This window comes from Armigeres subalbatus, chromosome 2 (genome assembly GCF_024139115.2).
Source record: "Armigeres subalbatus isolate Guangzhou_Male chromosome 2, GZ_Asu_2, whole genome shotgun sequence".
NCBI lineage: Eukaryota > Metazoa > Arthropoda > Insecta > Diptera > Culicidae > Armigeres > Armigeres subalbatus.
In genome coordinates, this window is record NC_085140.1 from 459,169,573 (window position 1) to 459,194,428 (window position 24,856).

The 24,856-nt window shown below is 40.3% G+C and overlaps 2 protein-coding genes across 3 annotated transcripts in view; one reads left to right on the forward strand and one right to left on the reverse strand.

Annotated features, from left to right (window-relative positions):
- The window catches only part of LOC134213840 (protein HIRA homolog), a 296,687-nt gene that overhangs the window by 189,718 nt on the left and 82,113 nt on the right, over window positions 1-24,856 (forward strand). The window lies entirely within an intron of this gene.
- LOC134218299 (neuronal acetylcholine receptor subunit alpha-3-like) lies at window positions 110-23,519 on the reverse strand. The gene is made up of 6 exons (XM_062697234.1): window positions 23,312-23,519; window positions 1,602-1,716; window positions 1,413-1,482; window positions 1,007-1,333; window positions 625-946; window positions 110-545 (listed from the first exon to the last, which is right to left on the reverse strand). The coding sequence occupies exons 1-6, from the start codon at window positions 23,382-23,384 to the stop codon at window positions 229-231; spliced, it is 1,224 nt and encodes a 407-aa protein (XP_062553218.1). The 5' UTR covers window positions 23,385-23,519; the 3' UTR covers window positions 110-228.

Genomic DNA, 24,856 nt, shown 5'->3' on the forward strand with positions numbered 1-24,856 from the left:
AACTCGGCTCAAAATCCTCGATAAGCGAACTAATTGGTATGGATTATTGAAGGGTCTATTCTGCAGTCGTATATCAAAACGGATATGTTCGGATTCCTATAAATAATGATTGCAATGACAATACATTCTCAATTTTATTACAACGTTTTGCAATGTTCTCTGTAGTATTGACGAAAAGCTGATTTCCCTCATATACAAATGATAACTTTTAATACAGTTACTATCGAGCTATAAGCTGAAGTAAACTATTGAAATGACGAATATAATCAAATAGACTATAAACGCAAGTCGATCGAGGATCACTGCTAGCCGACACCAGTCGTACTGCTTAGAATTGATCGATAGTTTACCACTCACAGCTTCCTTGTCCTCTTCGAATGGACCGTTGTCACTAACGCCAAGCAGTGTCCCGAGGCAACCGTCCAGTTGACCCTTAACAACAATCGGCACTGGATGGCACTGCTTGTTACGAGCTATTCGAAGTACAATGATTGATATAATTGTGCTAATGGCTACCAGATAAAACGTGGAGCTGTAGAAGGTCACTGTAGATTTAAAAAAACAGAAAAAGAAATATGGTTGATTAATACGAATATTGATGTATTAAAAAAATAACAAAATTACCGATTAATGGCGTTTGGCCAGACATGGCTGGCAGCTGATCAGCAAAGTAGATGAGAAATACTGTTACAATCAGTCCAATGAGTCCGTTTAGGACAATTTTCTCGCCGCATTGTGGTGGAAGCCAGAATACTGATAAAGCTAGGAGCATTATTACAATTGCTGGGCTTACTACAACCGTCGTGTAAGTTGAAGCTTGTCGCTGGATCGTGATGTTGTACTGGATATCGATGTAGGGTTCCTTGCAACATTTGTAGAACACGGTGTGGCGTTCGGTGGTCATCTTTTTAATACTCCACTCATGGTTCGGTACGAGCCACAACAGCTATGGAATGTTCGTGTTAATGGAATATTAGATTTTCAATCGGAAGTGTTAGCAATATACCTCGGGATCTTCGCCGGAAGTGGTCATGTTCAGTTTGTATCCATCGTATGTCCAAGAACCAATCTTCAGAGTACAGGTGTGATAGTCATAGGGCCAAAAGCGAAGATTCAGTTCACAAAAGCTGTGATAATTGGTCGGAGGAACCCACAATACTTCACCGTTGCTATATACGATCACATTCGTTTGGCCATAGTGTAGATTATCTGCACCCTTGGCATTGTTGTACAGAACTACATCCGGTTTCCACACGGCATCTGGATTGCATCGGAATTGATCCAAATTGCCGTAGTCGGCCGGATTCCACTTGAGCTTATCGTCGTTCCATGTCTGGAAGTACCGAGTATTAGCTTTCAGAATAACACAAGTGATTGAAGGACAAGCATATTTTAAAGACACATATAGTTACCATTTTCACCCATCCTATTGTGGAAAAAACGGAGTTTTCCTCGTCGACATCCACGTGCCAAATGGTCATCCTGAATAATTTTCAAAAAATTCAGTGAATCAAAATTGAAAAAACGAGTTTCGTTAGTTTTCAGGTGCAAACAACTCAACCGATCGGGGTTGACTGTTGGAATTTAGTTTAACAACTTACTTCACATCCAAATTAGTGACATTGTAGTACTGACTGGGCCGCGCATTCCGGTCGTAGTCGGCAAACAAATCTTTCTTGAGCTTATCAACCCACGTCTGCTTTATTGCTGGGAAAGCTGGAAGCAGAAAAACAAGAGGTTAGGGTTACTATTCCTGTTCTGTTCCTGTTCATAATATAATATAAATAGAATACCTGAACGGTACATGTTTTTTTTTTCCTTTCTTTATTTGTTAGGCACTCTGTGTTACTTAACCGCTACTGTGCCAAGATCTACTGTGGTATTCTGCTGAACAGAATCCACACAGAATATATTTTTAGATTCCCATCGTTGTTGTCGTTGCCAGTCCATCTCATCGTGAGTCCATTGTGTCCGTTTGTCCATGTCGTGCATCCAATGTTCGTTGCATTGTTCAGTTGCCATTAAGCCGGGTCCGTTGGAGGAATGCCTCCGAGAAGAACAAGTTGTCTGTCAGTCGTCATCAGGCAACCGTGACAGTAAGACGCGTTCCCCAATACGCTACCGCATGGGCTGCGCATCCGGCGACTGACGAAGGTTTGGTGGAGGGGCTGGGAATCGAACCCATGACCATTCGCTTGTAAGGCGAACGTGTAGCCAACTACGCTACGGGACCCCCCTAACGGTACCTGTTATTTCTAGTCAAAAAGGTATAAAAAATCCTTGACAGGTATTCAGAAATGGTTTAAAATAAACCACAGGCAGTGAAAGTTACTTCATGAAGATCATTGTTGTTTGCGGTATTATTTGCAAAAATAAAAAGAACAATTAAAATATTCATTTTTTTTTGGGTGATAAAATCGGGTCAAAAACGTGTCAAAATCGGGTCGAAAACGTAAATTAATCGGGGGTAGACAAAAGCGAGGAGTGACAAAATCGGGTCGACACTGTAATTCTGTTACATATAAACTCTTTTAACTGAATGAAGGAAAGAAATTTTATAACATGATTAATCAATACGAAAACCATATGAATCATAGTTTTAATTTTTATAGTTAGGCCGATACAAATATTAAAATTATTTTATGTCCGACAGCTCTTGGAAAACACGAGGGAAGGGGGAATAAAAAAATAACAAGGAAACGAAAAAAAAGTCCAAAATGCGAATAATTGCATGAAAAATTTGGAATTTTAATGGAAAATGATAGCAAAGAATGTTTAGAGAAAGCAAATAATATGAATATTTGTAACATATTTATCCGGTAATGAACTTAGCACAAACTTTGTTTATTAAAAAAAAATACTGGAACTTAATTAGAAATTTTGGTTTATCTTTTCTAGAAAGTTTTTGCTGATGGACTTTAAACTGTTGAATCCATAACAATAACATAACATAACCTTAACAATAACATAACGGCTAGAATTATAAGCTTTTGTTTGAGTCAAGTGTGAAGCTCAAATTGGTTGTACTGAGGCAATGGTCAGGTGTACTTTTGAAATCTGAGATGTGTTGTCTGCACATGGATGTTTTAAGAAGATTCGGAGTTGCAGAATTCCCGGACCATACGGAATAGATAGGAATAGACGCTTGAAGTAGAATCGGTAGAGCACGTCGTATCATGCTCATGCTCACGTTCCTAAAATTATTGAAATGCCATGCTACTTGTTATTAGCGACATAGATACGGCCTCGGATTAACCCGTAGTAGGATGCAATGGACGCTGAACTTGCTCATGCAAGAAATATGCGTGGATCAGCTGCTCGTAAGAAGGTCATTTCGGCTTATGCACGGCGGTTGCTGCCTGGGCGCTTCCCAATCCTTACACGATCTGAGATGTCTTATCAGACGACTGGTTGCCGATTTTGGTTTATCTTACTCCAAGGTACGATACACTGAAAACAATCTTGCTTTTTGAGAGTTACAGTTCCTCTTGTTTTATGAAAAATAAAACATTTTCCCGAACAAGTTCTAAAATATTCATAGGTTTACAAATACATAGGCATACGGTACTAGGATTGGTTTTTTTTTCTCAGAACCCATGTACAAGTGGCATTCATTAAGTGGGATCCAATTCTCACACACCCACTCTTGTGTGCTGAGCACCTTTTAGGGCATACGTTAAGTATCTCCATCCTTGGCTTGAGCTCAAGTCTGATTCCCATCGACTTTATTTATTTCTTTGTTAGTGTTTTGCCGCCAGGCGATCCTGGGTCTGCCTCTGCTGCGATGTCCTGCCGGATTCCAGCGCTTGCTTGCAGATTTCGTTTCTGCTCTTACGTTGTCTGTGGCCGGCCTACGCCCATTCAAACTGTGGAGTTGCCGTTGATATTGGATCTCGATTGCATCGTCGATGGGGCTCAGTATTCGGGATCCAGTTGTGAGCCCACCAGGCCCAAGCTGTAAAACATAGACATCGGGTGATGAATACTTGCAAACTATGTGATCTCTGCCAATACGCACTAATTCTCACTGGCGTATGTGAGTATTCGAGGTTTGGTGCATTGCCTGCACTATTGGATCTCCATGTTCCATGTTGATATTGGTCCGCCGCCCGACGTTGGTTGGCTTTGGTTTCGAACTTCTGCACTGTTTGCCCGGCTACCGTGGAGTTGGAGTTGTTCACATCCACTGATTTGGTCTTGTTGACGTTGATGAGTGGGAGCATACGACCAGATCATTCAGTTTATACTTGGTAGAGCGCTGTGGCGTTAGTAAAGCAGTATCATCATCTCGTTCGATTGCTCTATGGAGGTAGACTGCTAGAGAGGTCCATGATTTCGTCCACTACGATGGGGAATAGCAACAGAGGTATAATACATGTACCCTTGTCTCACTCTTGTACTCACTCACGATTCCGTGGTCAATCAGTACCAAATGGAGGGACTCTTGAAATTAAATGACCTGCTCCAGCATGATGTAAAGCGTGACAGAATGGTTCTCACATGTTCGTCCGAGGCGTAATCCTTTTTCCTGCCGTCGGAGAATTGTCAACTTTTCCCTATATCTGAATTAGGAGAGGTTGTCAAAAATTGAAGAGCTTGTTGTAAGTTGTCGAGCCAACGTTTCAGCCGATCAGCTGGATCAATGAGTGACTGACATGTCGCGTCTTTATCTATCATCCATGGATTTGTCCTTGCTTCATTCAGGCGTCGTGAATATCGAAGAGGAAATTAATTAGCCTGTGCACGCGGGGATGTCGACCACCTGGGTCGACATGAGATGACATTTCAATCATTTACCTGGGTCTTTGTTTGTAAACATTGGCATTTTTCTTATATGATGTTGAAATAAGATTCTAACAAGCATTCGGCTTCAATAAGAATGCATATTGGAATTATTGGAGAAGCGCGAAACTAAATTCTATTGGACTTGTTGATCCTTCAATGTAATTTAACTACATTTAATAGGGCTTTGATAATTTATTGATATTTTTAGCATTGAATGTTCCTAGACATATAAGACTGCTTCTGCTTCTTGCAATGGACATATGTACTAACTATATCCAGTTTTCCGCGAGCGGTAATGGCCGCCAATTTGCTTGCGGGTTAGTCTCTGATTTGACATTTCTGGAGGTCAACTGCACCCACCGCTCCGAGAATTCTGACCAATGTGGCATAAAAGAAGGTGCTGATTAAGTGAATTCGGTGAATTCAAGCCTTTTTATATACCACATTGATCAAAATGCTCGAACGGTGGGTACAGTTGACTTTCAGAAATGTCAAATCAGAGACTAACCCGCAGGCAAGCTGGCGGCCATTACCGCTCGCGGAAATCTGGATAGAAGCGGCCAAACTTATTCTCATAGAAGTGTTCAAAAAATGGATCCATTCCGTTTGAATAATCTCATAATCATAAAGGTCTTTGTAAGTTTTCATATAAATTCTGATCTTGCGCATCCTCGTAACGGATGACCAAAGTCGAACCAGTTTTAAAACAAACTTATCTACAATGTTTTGATTGAACTTGTCTGTATAACTGAATTTTCAAATTAATATTGATCTTAATTTTTTTTTCAATTTTGGGCTTTTAAATGGTACCACTTTTTAATCCTTACAAATACGAAGAACAATACTTCGAAGATGGCCTAACTCTATAGGGAGTAATACTAACTCGTATTGAGACCTCCAATATTCTATCTAGTTAAGACTTACGAGCTATATTATAACATAGTATAGCTTGATGTCGAGGCTCACACATTCGAATTTTACTGGGAATAACACATATGATGTTCAAGATCCTTTTTACCAAGAAATAAAGCTCGTAGTCAGGATGTGATAACATGGGATGCTTTTTGCAAAGAACAATTATGCACTCAACCTAATTCCGAGCCTAATTCTCTAAAATGTGACTTATTCAAGAAAATGGAATGAAGCCTCAGCTTCTACATAATTATTTACAACGCTAATGATTAAACTTGTATATCGTATACATTGAAACTTTCATTGCTTGTATTCATTATTACGTAGGATAGGATCGAGGATAGGATACACTCGATTTAGTTGAAAACCGGAATACGGGACTAGCGAAGTTGGATTTATCTCGCAATCCGTACGTAAAACCTAACTTCGCTAGTGGCGCGCTAGTCTAGTTAGAGCATCATTATCGGTCGCGAGCATTTTAATCACCCGCGCAGCGCTTTCATTTTAGTTTCGTCACTCGTTTCCGTATCGGTCACTATTTTCGGTTCTCAATTTGGTTGCTGTATTCCGTACCAGTGACGTTTGACAGTTGACAGTTCATCAAATAGCAGCGCTCTTATCGCGCTACCAAATTTGGTCATCTGTCAGTCGCGCAACTGTTATAGCAGCGCGTTTAGTGGCGACCGGTAAAGTGTCAAGTAATGCTACTGCGCTGCCAAACGGCTTAAACTCACCACCGGTAATCTTGCCCTTAGGGCCTAATTAGACTAGCGCATTTTTAGCGAAGTTAGGTTTACCGTACGGATTGCGAAAAAAATCCAACTTCGATAGTCCTCCATTTCGGTTTTCAACTTGACTAGCGATATTGATTTGAAGAAGTGAAGTTTCTAAATAATTCGGATTAATCTAGGTAAGCATTGATACGGTTTTATTAACGGCTAAAATGTTATAATTTTGAATATCTTTATGGACCAAATCAGAAGATATTTGACGTAGAATTACGTCTTTCGAATCGATAAGAAATGGGAGGGGGGTCATTGTTTCAAATTTGGGACAGTCAGGAAAAAAGGTCAGGAAGTAAGAGCCAATAACTCAGCCGTTTTTATGCATTCTGGAGCTTTTGGTATGAATCATTCAGTTAACTCCTTAGGATTTTAAACAACTATTGTAAACAATTGTTTCAATGCATTTAACTATTGAAAATCCAATTTTGACAGGTAGTGTTCAAATTTCACTTCAAAATAAAATGCCTTCTATTCGGCTATCTCATCAGCAATGAACATGCACAAAATAATTGAATTTCACATCAACTATCGAACGATAAGTAGTTCTACGTTCAATTTGCGGTCGTGTATTTAATACAACATTCTACTTTTTTGGAATGACAACATATGATTAACAGCCAATTTCTTCATATCCGCATAACTCTTTATGCAGTGTTTCCCATAAGCTTAAACCTAGTTTGCGCTGTAAGCAGAGTTGAAGAAGTTGACCCCAAGTGATAATCGACCTCATAAATGACACAGACATTATCCATCGCAAGAATTTAATAACTCCGAGTAATAAATATGTTTATCCCTTTTAATATAAGAGGATTGACTCAAAAATAATTATCGAAGACTAACTACCACAGCTTTCAAAACTATTATTTGCACTGGTTTCCTCAGCAGTGTTCCATCCATGTTTTTCAAATTTTCAATTAAATCAAATTATTATGTTGCGGCCAAGAAAAGCGCCGTAATTGCAAATTGGATTGATCCGTAGAAAAAATTTTAATGACTGCTGATTTTACTCTAAAACGATTTTACAATGTTCAACAATTCCAACAGAATTTATTTACGCGCTTTTCCAATGATTCCAATATGCATTCTTATTGAAGCCAAACACCTGTAAGAATCTTATTTCAACATCATATAAGAATAATGCCAATGTTTACAAACAAAGACCCAGGTAAATGATAGAAATGTCATCTCATGCCGACCCGGGTGGTCGACATCCTCGCGTGCACAGGCTAATATCACCGGTTGTTGCGGGTTTCCCCCCATCATGCATCGTCGGCCGGGGAGTCCTCTTGCGCCCACTTCTCATGTCTGCAGCCAGCAGCATTTGACTTACTTCTCAGACCCGCTTTTGGTTGATAGGACTTGTATTTAGCTCTTCTGGAAATGGATCAGCTGAAAAAGGAGACGATCCCTTCTTGAGTCCGTAATAAACGCAGCGCTGACATCGCTTTTGACTATCATCTTCTCATTGGCGACAACGCACTGCTCGGATTCAGCGGTGTCACGGTGCCCCAGAAGCGAATATTATCGCACTTTCATGAACCTCCGTGGTTCTCTCACGAAAAGAAAGCTTAGAGCACCAGGAAAAGGATACAGGGTGTTTTAAAATCTTTCATCGGTGAAATTTTGAATATGCCCTATTTGAAAATTGTATGGCTTTTCCCATATACAGGGGTTAGGCAAAATGATTGAGATAGGTAAAATTTGGCCCAAATTCAAATCCTTATAACTTTTTGAAAAATTGATGAAATTGGACAAAACTGGAAGCATTCGACGGCAAATTTAGTCAAGATTTAGGAACATGTGCGGTTACGAATACTGGCCGCCGGACACCGGAGATGTTCCGGATTTTCGGAGACCATGTCAAAAACACATTTTTTCTGCCGCTCGTATTTTTGTGTGGTTTGAAGTTACATCGATAAACTCTATTTTCCTAGAAACTAGATCTTATTTAAAATTGAATGCGGGTGGTTGCGCTAAGATCCGTTGAAAAACCTCCGAGATATGGCCATTTCAGTAAACCTGGTTCCGGATACTATGGTCAATTATGTATATACTTCCAATCACGTATATATTATCCGGTACCATATCAATATTGGTATAGACCTTCAAGGTTTTTCATGGAGATACTTCAGGAAGCATATTCAGGACGATCAGTTGCCCTGACCACTCTGTAGTAGGTTCCAGGTGCCTCGGGGGAAGTGGCCAATTTGAAAAACGTTCAGAACCCTATCAATATGGGTATCAAACCTCAAGATTTTTCATGGAGATGCTTCAGGAAGCATATTCAGGACGATCAGTTGCCCTGACCACTCTGTGGCAGGTTCCAGGTGCCCCGGGGGAAGTGGCCAATTTGAAAAACGTTCAGAACCCTATCAATATGGGTATCAAACTTCAAGATTTTTCATGAAGATGCTTCAGAAAGCATATTCAGGATGATCAGTTGCCCTGACCACTCTGTAGTAGGTTGCAGGTGCCCCGGGGGAAGTGGCCAATTTGAAAAACGTTCAGAACCCTATCAATATGGGTATCAAACTTCAAGATTTTTCATGGAGATGCTTCAGGAAGCATATTCAGGATGATCAGTTGCCCTGACCACTCTGTAGTAGGTTCCAGGTGCCCCGGGGGAAGTGGCCAATTTGAAAAACGTTCAGAACCCTATCAGTGAATAGAATAGTCGTCAACGCCGGTCACCTATTTTTCTCTTTGCTTTATACGCCCGTTACTGTTGAACAAGCTTCGCAAAAATCGCAAAAATATTCCTAGTTTGAACAAAAGTGCTGTATTAACGCATATGTGTACAAGATCAACAAATTGCGTATTATAAAGTGGATTCAACGCTAATTTTTGAGCCGAAATATTTGCTTGTGGCCATCATGGAGAAGATTTGCGAGAAGTGCTCATTATCTATTGATATGAAGAGTGAGCTGTTTACTGTGTGTGAGGGAAAGTGCGCCAAGTCATTCCACGCTTGCTGTGTTGGGCTTTCCGATGCTGATGTGTGCACCTTGTCCAGCAATATAATTTGGCTGTGCGATGCATGTATGGTTTTGTTCTCTAGGATGAGAGAACGCACGCATGCTGATGCTGCTACAGCCACTCAACCTGCCCGATCGATGGAGAACGAAATAAACGATTTGAAATCTACAGTGACAGAAATCGTCAAAACACTCTCAACTGTAATGCAGTATCTCGATCCTGCTGTTATACATTTGCATTCAACACCTGTGACATCGCCACAACTGTTTGATGGAACGAACAGTGCGCTATCGCCTGGACCAACCCAGAAAGAATGGCTAGAGTCTGTGCAATCACTCGATTGTGAAACGTTCGCATTATACCTAACCAATATTGATAGGAACGCCACCGATGAAGACATCAGAACTATGGTTTCACACTCATTGAATGTCCCCTTGTATCGTTGTTGTGATACAGTAAAGCTTGTGCCAAAAAAACGAAACACTAGCTCCTGGGATTACGTGTCATTTAAAGTTGTATTGACTTCGGACTTGAAACAAATAGCAATGGATGCATCTACTTGGCCTAAGGGGATAAAGTTTAGAGAGTTCATAAATCGAACGAATGAAACATGGAAACCACCCGTTTGAAAAAATATTGATAATTAGCAAATGATTGTTGTTTTTTCGTTTTAGTCGTTGTTATTTGTTTATGTATACTATGTTGAGAATGTAATGTAGGTAATCATGTTCGTATTATGATGTAAAATTGTGGTGAAAATTATTGTAGCAATTTATATTGATGAAATTTGTTGTTGTTTGTATACTAGCTTTAAGAGATTCAATAAGACCAGTATTGGTCAGTTGGGTTTAATGAAAAAATAAATAAATAAAAAATAAATAAATAAATAAAATATGGGTATCAAACTTCAAGATTTTTCGAGGTGATACTTTTAAATGCATTTTAGAACCGGAAGCTGTCATGACCACTCTGTAGTAGGTGCCAGGTGTCCTGGGGAAGTGGCCAATTTGACAAATGTTCGAAATCATATCAAACTGAGTATCAAAGTTCAAGGTTTTTCATGGAAATGCTTTTGGACTCTCCTGTCGAATAGAGTTCGCCGCAGCACGAAGTTGATCATCTACAAAGCGCTCATTAGACTGGTCTGCCTCTATGGCCACGAAAGTTGGATGTTGCTGACGAAGGACCAACGCGCCCTTGGAGTTTCCGAATGGCAGGTGTTGCGGACTATCTATGGTGGGGTGCAGTGGGAGCCAATTGAGGTGGTGGTGGAGGCCAATGAACCACGAGTTGTAACTGTTAGGAGAACTATCCACACGGTACAATTTTGGCGGTTACGGTGGGCCGGGCATGTAGCCAGAATGTCAGACGACAACCCGATTGAGATGGTGCTCGATAATGATCCGACCGGTACAAGAAGAAGAGGCGCGATGCGGTCACGGTGGATCGACCATGTGTAAGATGGCCTGCCATCAATGGTAGCAGGTCGCAAGCATGACTTAGCAATTGTGTGGGGTGCTACATCTTGACATGGCCATGATCCTATTATGGCACTTAAGGGCAAAGTGAAGCCTGTCGATTATCAAATTATTTTGGAAAACAAGGTATTTGTTGATATGATGACAAATCCTGAATATGACGTCTGTTTTTCATTTGATGGTTAGGTGCTGCCGATGACGGAATCGGTCTTTCCTGGAGGGGATGGAATCTTTCAGGATTATAACGCTCCGATTCACGGAGCGAAGATCATCAATACGTATCACTCGCATATCCGAAATAAACTTATACTTACTTGATACTTGATGGGCTACAGCTCTTCGATGAACCTACGCTGAATGGAGTATCCTTCTCCACTGGACTCGATCCTGGGCCAATCGCTTCCAGTCGCCCTGAACATTGAGCGCCCTCAGGTCCTCTTCAACTGCAAAAAGCCATCGCGTACGCGGCCTTCCACGAAGCCTGGGGCCTCTTCCGGGTTCTCTACTAAATATTATCTTCGCTTGACGTTCTTCCGGCATACGAACAACGTGACCAGCCCACCGTAGTCTGCCGTGTTGTATAAGCTTAATAATATCCAGCCCTTTATACACCTGGTACAATTCGTGATTCATGCGACGCCGCCATATACCGTTCTCCGGTTTACCGCCGAGTATTGTCCGCAGCAACTTACGCTCAAACACTCCGAGAGCTCTCCGATCAGTTTCCTTTAACGTCCATGTCTCATGGCCGTATAAAGCCACCGGAAGAATCAGAGTAGTATACAGCGAGAGTTTTGTTTTCGTTCGCAGACTACGGGACTTAAGCTGGTTACGAAGTTCGTAATAAGCCCTATTTGCAGCTGCAATACGCCTTTTCACCTCGCGGGTAACATCATTACCGCAAGTCACTAATGTTCCAAGATACACAAATTCTTCTACCACTTCAAATTTTTCACCATCCAGCACCATTTCGCTACCACCACCACTAATGAACCCACGTTGATTGCCAGCGACCATGTACTTCGTTTGCTGGTATTGATCGTGAGTCCAATCCTCGCTGTCTCCCTCTTAAAAGGCACAAAAGCCTCTTCCACGGCACGGCGATCAATTCCGATAATATCGATATCGTCCGCAAATCCCAGGAGCATATGCGATCTTGTGATAATGGCACCGCTTCTTTGCACACCAGCTCTCCTAATCACTCCCTCGAGCGCTATATTGAACAGTAGATTCGAGAGTGCGTCACCCTGCTTCAATCCATCTAAGGTAACAAATGACGTCGATATTTCATCCGCAACCCTTACACTTGATTTCGATCCGTCCAACGTTATACGAATCAGCCGTATTAGTTTCGCCGGAAAACCATGTTCAAGCTTAATTTGCCATAATTCATTCCGTTTCACTGAATCGTACGCCGCCTTGAAATCAATAAACAGATGATGTGTCTGCAAGTTGTACTGCCGAAATTTATCAAGGATTTGTCTCAGGGTAAACATTTGATCCGTCGTTGATCGGCCCTCACGAAAACCTGCTTGGTATTCGCCGACGAAGGACTCTTCAAGCGGTCTCAATCTGTTGAACAGAATACGGGACATAATTTTGTACGCCGAATTAAAGAGGGTTATTCCTCGGTAATTGGCGCACTCCAGTCTGTGCCCTTTCTTAAAGAGAGGGCAAATGAGGCCGTCCAACCAGCTAGCAGGCATTTCCTCGTCTTCCCATATTTTCGACATAATATGGTGCAGAACTTCATAAAGCTGCTCACTGCCATGTTTGAGAAGTTCAGCCGGGAGCTGGACTTCCCCGCAGCCTTATTGTTTTTCAGCTCTTTAACAGCTTTTTTAACCTCATCTAGTGTAGGTGACTCCACAGCTTGTCCATCGTCGCTAATATTTATTCTGTTCACCGATGCACCGTCACTTCCTCCATTCAACAAAGTCTCGAAGTGTTGCTTCCACCTGGCAGCCACTTCAGTTTTATCTGTCAGCAAATTCCCTTGTTGGTCGTTGCACATGACGGGAGATGACGCTGTCTTTCTCCGCACGCTATTGACAGACTCATAAAACCTCCGCATATCGTTCTGCTCCATTTTTTTCTGCGCCTCACTAATAACTTGTTCTTCGTACTCTTTTTTCTTCCTGCGGTGGGTTCGTTTTTCGGCTGCTCTTGCTTCCTTGTACCGATCTCTATTCGATCGGGTACCCGACACCAACATCCAGCTTCTGGCAACGTTCTTCTCGTCTGTCACTCTCCGACACTCCACATCGAACCAACCCGTCCTGGGTGGCCTCTGTGCAGTGCCTACCACTTCTCGTGCTGTTGTGCTCACCGCTCCATGGATCGACTCCCATAGATCGTTGATGTTGTCGCTAACGTTGATTGCACTTATCCGTTCGTCGAGCTTCTGGCGGTACTCAGCCGATACTCCTTCCGCCGAATCGCTGGATATTGTAACGCATCGTTCGCTGTGATCTTTCGTTCGATACAGTTGACAACCGTGATCGAATTTTACTGCCAACGAGGTAGTGATCAGAGTCATTGTTCGGACCTCTGAACCTCTGTCCGGACCTCTGTCCGCACATCGATAACATCCGAGAAATGGCGCCCATCCACCAGAACCTATCTGGTTGCAAGTTTCACCATTTGGGTGCCTCCAGGTGTGCTTTCGGATGTTCTCGGATGTTTCGGATTGAGTGATCATTTCAACTACAGTCAAACGTCCATGAGTCGATATTGAAGGGACCATCGACTCATGGAAATATCGACATGTAGAATAGGAAATCTTTGGAAATCTGTTTGAAGGGACCATCACAGTAACCCAGAAAATATTTTTTAATATGGGATAATTTGCTTCCTTGAGTCGATATCGAGTCATAGAACATCGACTCATAGAGGTTTGACTGTATTTATTTAATTATAAACAAACCAAAGCCGCTGTGACTTTCGCTACATAAAGCCGTCTCCATTCTACTCGATCCATGGCCTCGAAGTCTGCGAAAGATCCGCAGGCCGCGTTTCACTTGGTCGATCCACCGTGACCGCTGCACCCCTCTTCTTCTTGTACCGGTCGGATTATTATCGAAGCATCATCTCAATCGGGTTATCGTCTGACATTCTGGCTTCTTGCCCGGCCTACCGTAACCGCCAAATTTGTATCGTGTTGATAGTTCTCCTAACAGTTACAACTCGTGGTTCATTGGCCTCCACCACCACCTCCATTGGCTTCCATCTGCACCCCACCATAGATGGTCCGCAACATCTTCCATTCGGAAACTCCAAGGGCGCGTTGGTCCTTCGCCAGCAACATCCAACTTTCGTGGCCATAGAGGCAGACCAGTCTAATGAGCGCTTTGTGGGTGATCAACTTAGTGCTGCGGCGAACTCTATTCGACAGGAGAGTCCAAAAGCATTTCCATGAAAAACCTTGAACTTTGATACTCAGTTTGATATGATTTCGAACATTTTGCAAATTGGCCACTTCCCCAGGACACCTGGAACCTATTACAGAGTGGTCATGACAGCTGCCGGTTCTAAAATGCATTTAAAAGAATCACCTCGAAAAATCTTGAAGTTTGATACCAATATTGATAGGGTTCTGAACGTTTTTCAAATTGGCCACTTCCCACGGGGCACCTAGAACCTACTACAGAGTGGTTAGAACAATTGATCATCCTGAATATGCTTTCTGAAGCATCTTCATGAAAAATCTTGAAGTTTGATACCCATATTGATAGGGTTCTGAACGTTTTTCAAATTGGCCACTTCCCCCGGGGCACCTGGAACCTGCCACAGCGTGGTCAGGGCAACTGATCGACCTGAATATGCTTCCTGAAGCATCTCCATGAAAAATCTTGAGGTTTGATACCCATATTGATAGGGTTCTGAACGTTTTTCAAATTGGCCACTTCTTTCGGGGCACCTGGAACCTGCCACAGAGTGGTCAGGGCAACTGATCGTCTTGAAAATGCTTCCTGAAGCATCTCCATGAAAAATCTTGAAGTTTGATACCCATATTGATAGGGTTCTGAACGTTTTTCAAATTGGCCACTTCCCCCGGGGCACCTGGAACCTACTACAGAGTGTTCAGGGCAACTGATCATCCTGAATATGCTTCCTGAAGCATCTCCATGAAAAATCTTGAGGTTTGATACCCATATTGATAGGGTTCTGAACGTTTTTCAAATTGGCCACTTCCCTCGGGGCACCTGGAACCTGCCACAGAGTGGTCAGGGCAACTGATCGTCTTGAAAATGCTTCCTGAAGCATCTCCATGAAAAATCTTGAAGTTTGATACCCATATTGATAGGGTTCTGAACGTTTTTCAAATTGGCCACTTCCCCCGGGGCACCTGGAACCTACTACAGAGTGTTCAGGGCAACTGATCATCCTGAATATGCTTCCTGAAGCATCTCCATGAAAAATCTTGAGGTTTGATACCCATATTGATAGGGTTCTGAACGTTTTTCAAATTGGCCACTTCCCTCGGGGCACCTGGAACCTGCCACAGAGTGGTCAGGGCAACTGATCGTCTTGAAAATGCTTCCTGAAGCATCTCCATGAAAAATCTTGAAGTTTGATACCCATATTGATAGGGTTCTGAACGTTTTTCAAATTGGCCACTTCCCCCGGGGCACCTGGAACCTGCCACAGCGTGGTCAGGGCAACTGATCGACTTGAATATGCTTCCTGAAGCATCTCCATGAAAAATCTTGAGGTTTGATACCCATATTGATAGGGTTCTGAACGTTTTTCAAATTGGCCACTTCCCTCGGGGCACCTGGAACCTGCCACAGAGTGGTCAGGGCAACTGATCGTCTTGAAAATGCTTCCTGAAGCATCTCCATGAAAAATCTTGAAGTTTGATACCCATATTGATAGGGTTCTGAACGTTTTTCAAATTGGCCACTTCCCCCGGGGCACCTGGAACCTACTACAGAGTGTTCAGGGCAACTGATCATCCTGAATATGCTTCCTGAAGCATCTCCATGAAAAATCTTGAGGTTTGATACCCATATTGATAGGGTTCTGAACGTTTTCAAATTGGCCACTTCTTTCGGGGCACCTGGAACCTGCCACAGAGTGGTCAGGGCAACTGATCGTCTTGAAAATGCTTCCTGAAGCATCTCCATGAAAAATCTTGAAGTTTGATACCCATATTGATAGTGTTCTGAACGTTTTTCAAATTGGCCACTTCCCCCGGGGCACCTGGAACCTACTACAGAGTGTTCAGGGCAACTGATCATCCTGAATATGCTTCCTGAAGCATCTCCATGAAAAATCTTGAGGTTTGATACCCATATTGATAGGGTTCTGAACGTTTTTCAAATTGGCCACTTCTTTCGGGGCACCTGGAACCTGCCACAGAGTGGTCAGGGCAACTGATCGTCTTGAAAAGGCTTCCTGAAGCATCTCCATGAAAAATCTTGAAGTTTGATACCCATATTGATAGGGTTCTGAACGTTTTTCAAATTGGCCACTTCCCCCGAGGCACCTGGAACCTACTACAGAGCGGTCAGGGCAACTGATCGTCCTGAATATGCTTCCTGAAGTATCTCCATGAAAAACCTTGAAGTTCTATACCAATATTGATATGGTACCGGATAATATATACGTGATTGGAAGGATATACATAATTGACCATAGTATCCGGAACCAGGTTTACTGAAATGGCCATATCTCGGATGTTTTTCAACGGATCTTAGCGCAACCGCCCGCATTCAATTTTCAATAAGATCTAGTTTCTAGGAAAATAGAGTTTATCGATGTAACTTCAAACCACACAAAAATACGAGCGGCAGAAAAAATGTGTTTTTGACATGGCCTCCGAAAATCCGGAACATCTCCGGTATCCGGTGGCCAGTATTCGTAACCGTGCATGTTCCAGAATCTTGACTAAATTTGCCGTCGAATGCTTCCGGTTTTGTCCAATTTCATCAATTTTTCAAAAAGTTATAAGGATTTGAATTTGGGCCAAATTTTGCCTATCTCAATCATTTTGCCTAACCCCTGTACATACATGTTAGCTGCAAAATATAAATATATAGTGCTTTCCTTTTCAATAGTAATTAAATCAGCTATTGTTGAAATGCCAGTAGCAATACGAAATCTTCCAAATAAATTAATGTTCTTCGACATTCGGGTAATGTGTCCAGCCCACGTAGGTCTGTCATACATTAAGATTGGTCGAACTATAAATCTCATGGAACAATAGTGCTGGACGCGTAAGTTTTTGCAATTATTTGCACAGTTTTCTCCCCAGATTAGACAATCCAATGTTTTCATGGTAATAAACCCATATGCCAAGACATGTTATGAAATTGAGTAAGTCATATGTTCCCAATAGTCATGAAGATCGATCACGAAAAGCACCGAAACTTAGTTTGCGTTCTGTGTTAGGAAAGGAAATCATCTTATATTATGTGTGCAAATGCCATTTCACTATTGCATTATCACGATAAATTCAACGAATTTTATTGGATAATAGGTATTGTAAGAAAATTGTCACATGTAAACATAATAAATTAAAACAAGCATAAAATATTCGCTTTCCTAATGCATCAGCAATTGTTAAAGCCTGAGCACAGATATGAAAAATTACAAATCACTGGTTACAAAAATCTAGCAAAAGACTCAATGCAATCGGTACACGGTAAGCTTAGCAAGTTCTCTTGTTTAACACTGAAAATATCGCATTTCAATCATTCTAAAATTTGTCCAAAAGCGAACAATAGGGAAAAGACATCAACATTATTCTTATTTTTAGCGTTTATTACTCAGCTGTTTTCCTTCCAAATTATTTGATTTGTATATATATGGCTAATTTCAATACACGGAGAAACTCGTTTACTCATTAATAGATACTTGTTTGCTATCACTTTCCTTCTGCTGGAAAATTTACCCATTTTGGGAGAGTAAGTGGATCTACTCATTTAAGTGAGTGATACTAGCCATGTTCTAAAAATCAAGTGAGTAATTTGGAAGGAATAACTTGCTAAGCTTACCGTGTAAAGATTGCATATGTATTGAGTCTTTTGCTACGGGTTGTCTGGATTGTTGGGCCAAACTACCCCGGTGAGGTGCTTGCATCTTGCTCTCGTTTTATCATGGGAAAGAGCTTGAGCTTGAGCTTGAGCTTGATTGACTGCTCGTAGTTGCTACTCCATTATGACCAGATCAGCTGTTCTTGCACAGGGAACCAACAGATGTTTGCTTGGGACTAGCACACATCTTCAATGTACAAATACTGGTGATCTCATATGTTAGGTCATACTGGCGCCTGCCACGTCAGAATGCAAGTCAATGTAGGGAAGGGGGAGGAAATGATGATGCAATCACTCGCCCACTGCAAGCCGAATATACCTCTGCACTTGCCACGAGTTCATGCGGAATTTGTTGGAATTTCTGGGTTAGGTTGGAGAGGCAGAGGTCCGTCTTGGTTAACGAGCTGCCGCCAATGTGATAGATAGGAGAAGGTAACTGATGGAATTTCTAATTGGATGTAGGAAACGAGCTCTATAAGTTCATTTCCAATTCTAGCAGATTACTGTTAGAATACTCAAGTTGAAGGTATAGGAATAGTAATGGAAACGGTATGGAAGTCCATTTCCAGTTCTAGCGATTGCTAGAACATGAGAAATAAAGAGAAAGATACAAAGTAGGAGAATGGAACGGACCTGGGATTGATCCCACGACCTCCTGCGTATGAGGCAGAAGCAGTAGCCATATGACTACCAAGCCCGCTTCTCTCGTTTTATCATGGGAAAGAAATGAAAAACTAACCAAATTTTGAGTAAATATTGTTGCGATATTCTCAGTAAATATTTTGAACTCAAGTTTAGTGTTGATTTTTCTGTCCGTGTAGGTTTTGTAACCAGTGATTTGTTTTTATTATAATTATTCAATTTTAGATCTCTGTGCTCAGACAATTACTGATGCATATGGAAAGCGAATATTTTATGCTTGTTTTAATTTATTATGTTTACATGTCACACTTTACTTAGACATGTCTTTTTCATCCCATAAAATTCGTTGAATTTATCGTGATAATGCCAAAGTGAATTGGCATTTACACACATCTTTAATTAGGATTTCCTTTCCAAACACAGAATGTTAAGTTGGGGCGCTTTTCGTGATCGATGTTGTTCCATGAGATTTATAATTCGACTAGTTCGACCAATCTTAATGTATGACAGACCTACGTGGGCTGGACACATTACCCGAATGTCGAAGAACATTAATTTATTTGGAAGATTTCGTATTGCTACTGGCATTTCAACAATAGTTGATTTAATTACTATTGAAAAGGTAAGCACTATATATTTACTTTTTGCAGCTAACATGTATGTATATGGGAAAAGCCATACAATTTTAAAATAGGGCGTATTCAAAATTTCACCGATGAAAGATTTTAAAACACCCCGTATCCTTTTCCTGGTGCTCTAAGCTTTCTTTTCGTGAGAAAACCACGGAGGTTCATGAAAGTGCGATAATATTCGCGTCTGGGGGCACCGTGTGTCAGGAGAGGCTTGGCCGACCGACCAGAAGATCCAACTGTGAAGAAATCGTTCGTTGAAGATCTTAGAACTCGGCTAGTGGATGTTCTGGAAGGTCAAGGCGTGTAGAATACTTTTATCGAAATCGGCGAGAAAAACTTGGGTGAGCTGCTCACTCAGCGAATAGAATTGCTTACAGATGTAACCCGACAGAAGATTTAGGAGCGTAGAGAATGTGAAGAATCAGAGGAGTAAAGTAGATTTCGTCGAAGGTATTTATCCCTGTAAGTGAGAGTCGGCGCTGCTGCATGTTTGGACTTACTGACCGATGAAGAAAGGATGGCTGCAGCATCCAGAGGTCATTGTCCCACTTACTCTTTGACTTGGACAGCTGAAATGTTGGTTCGAGAACTTCGAACAGCGTATTCAAGTCTCAGCCAGTGTTCTTCAAAAAGCACCCATCCGAGGCATACAATTGGCTAATGATCACGAAACACTATATTAAAGCCTGTCCACGTTAAATTTCGGTTTGTTAAATCAGTGGTTTGTGACAATTTTCAAAAATCGCTTGATGAGATGGGTGTCGGGAATTTTACGTGGACAGGCTTTAGTACTGCGCCGCTTAATTATGCTGAGTGGGCTCAAAGAGCTGATCGTTTGCTTTTTTGCGGCGTCTCACCAGCAAAGTCAGCAGGACCAGGTGGTTGAGTGTCAACGGGAACAGCCCCGCAAACTTTGCAGTAGCCGGACGATCGAAGGATTTCAATATCTTGACAGTCTGATATCAGCAGATAGCGAAATAGGGATCGAAATGTAATCACGACCTGCGGATAATTTTGCGAGTTATCGAAATATTTGGAAACCCAATCGGATTGATCCACGCACCGAAGCAAATATACAACTTGGCATTTTCGTACCAAGATAAAAACAGTAGGGGGAGATCCTCCAGTGCCGGACACATAAGCCATTTATCAAAAAACTCTCTAATTATCCGGATTATGTTTACTTGTATACCATATAGGGGAAAATACATATTCTTGGCAGTCTAAGACATTCGCCAAATTGAATGATAAAAATAATGAATAATTACACTAAAACACAGGTATAGTTCAACTAGTATACATTCGTATGCTCTTCCTTTGATGATTGGTGTTCACATAATATAATATCTTTTACCACAAATTTAGTAAATTTAATATAAAGTAACAGGTCAACGTTTCTTCTATTGGCATAGCAATTTCTATTATCAGCAATGATTTTGCTCCCTTCAGCAACTAGACATGGAAGTAGAAAACTAGTAATGTATTGGTGCCAGATGCTGGTTGTTTATATCCTCTAGTAGTAAAATTCATTCATAATAATCGGCCACACGCTCATCTCGCTTCACTCAATTTTGGAAGAAATTTTATTAATTATCAAAACTGGCTTAAAACAAAACATGAATTTTAGCTTTGGCATCAATTTTATGTCACGTGGAAGATAGGCAAAAACATTTAAACACATTGTAAAACAAATTTTACCCCTTATGCGGCCAACAAAAAACAGACGTGAATGGCAGATAGGATACCCGTGTACCCAGATATTGACAATTTCATAACTTTTACCATTTTTAACCTATTTGAATAATGTTGGCCATTTTGGAGAAGGGAACTTACATACTTTTCGTCCACTGCCAAGATTTACATCTTTTGTCTTTTGTAATGCCTTAGAGTCTTCACGCGTAAGCAAAAGTCTATCAACCAGTTTCAAATATACAACTTGCTCTTTACGGTCCTTAGATTTGAAGGTCCTTACATGATATGTTTGTTTCATCAAAATAATCATGGGGGTTGTGTACAACGATGTAAACTATGTAAACCCAAATCTATACACATAAGATTGAGCTGGAGCCACCTTACAGTTTCACAGTTGAATAATTGATAATACCCTAAAAGTAGGCAATTATTTATGGTTGAAATGCGCTATGTAGGAACGGGAATGGTTATGATTTTTTTTATGAGCTTGGAAAGTATTAAAGTTGCAAAAGGAAAACGGTTCTGTCAGCCACATAAGGCTTAAAATACTACGGTGTGGCTATCACTTTTGATATAATTCATGGTCTGAGTAAAAATCTGAATAGAAGCATTTGCATTCTAACACTTTTTTAAAATAAATGCCAACGCCGGATATTTTGTTCGTAGTTTTGCTAAAATCAAATCACATGGAATTGTGCGTGGTATTTTTTTAGCGTGTGTTTGATATGCTCACAAACACATTCTCTCGCTCTATTCCGAAGTGCGCTGCTGCCAAAGAAAACGAACAGTCCCAATTTTATTTAGTGAAACATAGAGCAAATATTGGATAAATTTGCTATTTGTGGTGATAATCAAGTGGTAATAAAGTGTAAAAAGTAGTGTACGTACCTAATTTTTCATATCATACACGATAAAGAGAATAAACAGGCGATCCAAAAAAGTAAGTAACAGTTTGCTTTTCGTCTGCTGCTTTCTTGGGCGATGCAATAATGGCAAGGATTTCGTAGGTGCAAATTTGTTTCGGTGATTAATTCGTCAAATCTTGCTACTTTTACACAAACAACTTATTCAAATGAAAGCCTAGACTTGAAATTGTGTGATTGAATCAAATTTATGTTCATAAATAGTGCATGTTTGCTGGAAAACGCAAATATTGTTGAGGGTGCCAACAAATGTCGCACCCTGCCAAAGCCGTATTCTACCCTACACAAACTATGATCATTGATGATTCATACAATCTATATTTGATCATTTGAACACGTTTTTGGACGATGTATTTTGATGATGAATTTTGGCGCAAATTTTCACGGTTCTGAAAAGTGTCCCCGATTACCGGACACTATTGCATCATGTTCAAATATGACCAAGTTCCTATTTCATGAGTAAAGACATCATTTAGAATAGTATTTTTTCACTTGCTTCACGTTGTACATATTAACACATGTTAGTAAGGCTTATTTGACTCTCCAGCTCAATTTCTTACATTCTTCTCAAAATTCCCTCCCTTGGTGTAACATAAAATAAATTTAATATTTGTATCGGCCTTATCATTAATAAAGATTGCATTATTAATTCAATTCATTTCATGATCGAAGTAAAAATAATTTGTCGTAATTTCGTTGTTTTGTAAAAAAAATCCATGAATCACGTCGAGTTATATTTTTGTTGAATTGAAAACATATTAAGTAACGTTTTTGGTTAAACTTGAACAAATTTTGCTACAATTTTTGTTATTATTAATGTTACATGTTTTATAACAAATCCGTTTAAAAAAATAGTGTAACAGAATAACGAGTTTTGATATAAATCTGTTACTTTTTACTGGTCTAATCCTAAATTCAAATAAATTGCGCACTATTTTAACTGTTTTTCGAACAACATTGTATAAGATGGTATGATGGTAACTAGACACACATCGTGGGATTTTAAACCACACATTATTTTCCAGACAACAAACCACTTTCCGGTGGTCTTCCAGACTCACCTTGTGGAACTCCAGAGTCCAGACCGAAAACCATTTTCCCTCATCATTGGTGACAACTTCAAGGTTTTAATATTTTTATTTATTGTTATAATTCAACCCATCGTGTGAAATCAGCTGGACTAGCCAGATCGCCAAAATGTGCGACTGCAGCGGGTAACTTACTTACACCCCACTCATTTTTCGCATTAGTGTAATTTTTATATATTTTAGTTTGAAACGGCTTATTAACTTCAAATCAAAATGCGATAATATTTTTTCACACCCAAAAGAAAAACTAATCTAATGACACCTTCACTTGGCATCATATGTAACTCGAAGCATAGCTTTGCTAGTTTCATTTCCATTAGTGTCGTTATCCGTTTATCGTAACTTTGAATTCACTTACACGCTGTATCTCCTGCATGACAGTATCCCACTAAGCACAATAATAAAACTGCCAATCGACGCACTTTCGTCATTGCGAAGCAGCTCCTTGTCCTTTTTTGACAATGTTCAGTTTAGTGTATCAAAAATCAACTCCCTATCAACAAATCTCCCTCAAAATAAAACCACTGATTAGCCCGGTTGGCTACCGAAAGGCTACTGAAGGTGTCACATTCGAGAATAGAAGGTTTTATAACGCTGTCCTGCGGGGACAATTGAAAAATGACTCTGCTCTTTTGAATGCTGATTAGATATTCTTTTCCTTTATTGATACTGGGCGTTGCAAATGTGCGACAGCATAAATTGCAATTGCCTAAATGAGTCGTCGTTGGCATCTGGAATATCCACACGCTGCATACAGGTGCTTACAGAATTGAGCGTAGACCATGGATTTTAAGGATATTTATGAAATTTCAGAGGGAAATCATTCGTCATTTCGGCGTCTCTCAATGTAGTTTGATAATCCTCTCATTCCTATACGTAGATAAACAGTTGAAAAATATGTATTCAATGTTTACTTGTTTGAAGATAATTACAAAATACGTTAAGGCAGTTATTGATTGATTTTCATTGGCTTTTATCGGTGAGATCGAACGATAAAAGCCAATGAAAATCAATCAATAAGTTTCTCGCGGTGATGAAACCTCATAAACAAGGAATCTAATTGTTAAGGCAGTTACAACTATTACTTTTAAACAACCCTGATTGATCCACCTAGTGGTGTTTGTGCATTTCTCGTACATTAGAAATACTAAAAAAATGAGTGAGAATTTCTTATCGTATTTTTTTCATAATCGTATTTTGGCCATAACTTTTGATCTTATAGTCCGATCTTGCCAATTTTCAATAGGAAACAATGGGACAGGATTCCTCGTCGAATGCAACTTACATATCGGATCAAAATAAGTGCCTAAAAGATTAGTGAGTTTTATTGTGCGCACATACATACACACACGCACACCCATACACACAGACAGACATCATCTCAATTCGTCGAGCTGAGTTGATTGGTATATAACGTAGTATATTGCGTATTCTCCTCTAGAATATTTTTTTTCCACCGGCTAGGTGGGGAACTTTTTACCATTTATAAGTACTCTTTATGGTTACAGATCATTATCCGAATTTCATAAAGAAACTTTGAGCATATTTTTGAATATGGATTTCTATGTTCCATGTAGCTGAATGACAGTATATATCGTTGGAAATAATTTCGAAATGTTAAATGAATGTTAAAGTAACGTAAGTAGTAGCGTAAGTATTAATTATGTTTATGAGATATTAACCATCTCGACATAAACAGAATGCATTCGATTGATTTTAATATTGTTGATTCAAACCTTCTAAAATAAGACGAAACATGAAAATGTTTTGACAATTCGGCTTACCTACGCTCAATTTTGTGTCACGCAATAGGCGTAGTTTGAGATAATTTTTACTTAAATCTATATTGTAGAAACAATATCAAGTTTTTTTTATATATGTAAAGATTTCAAAATGAAAAGAT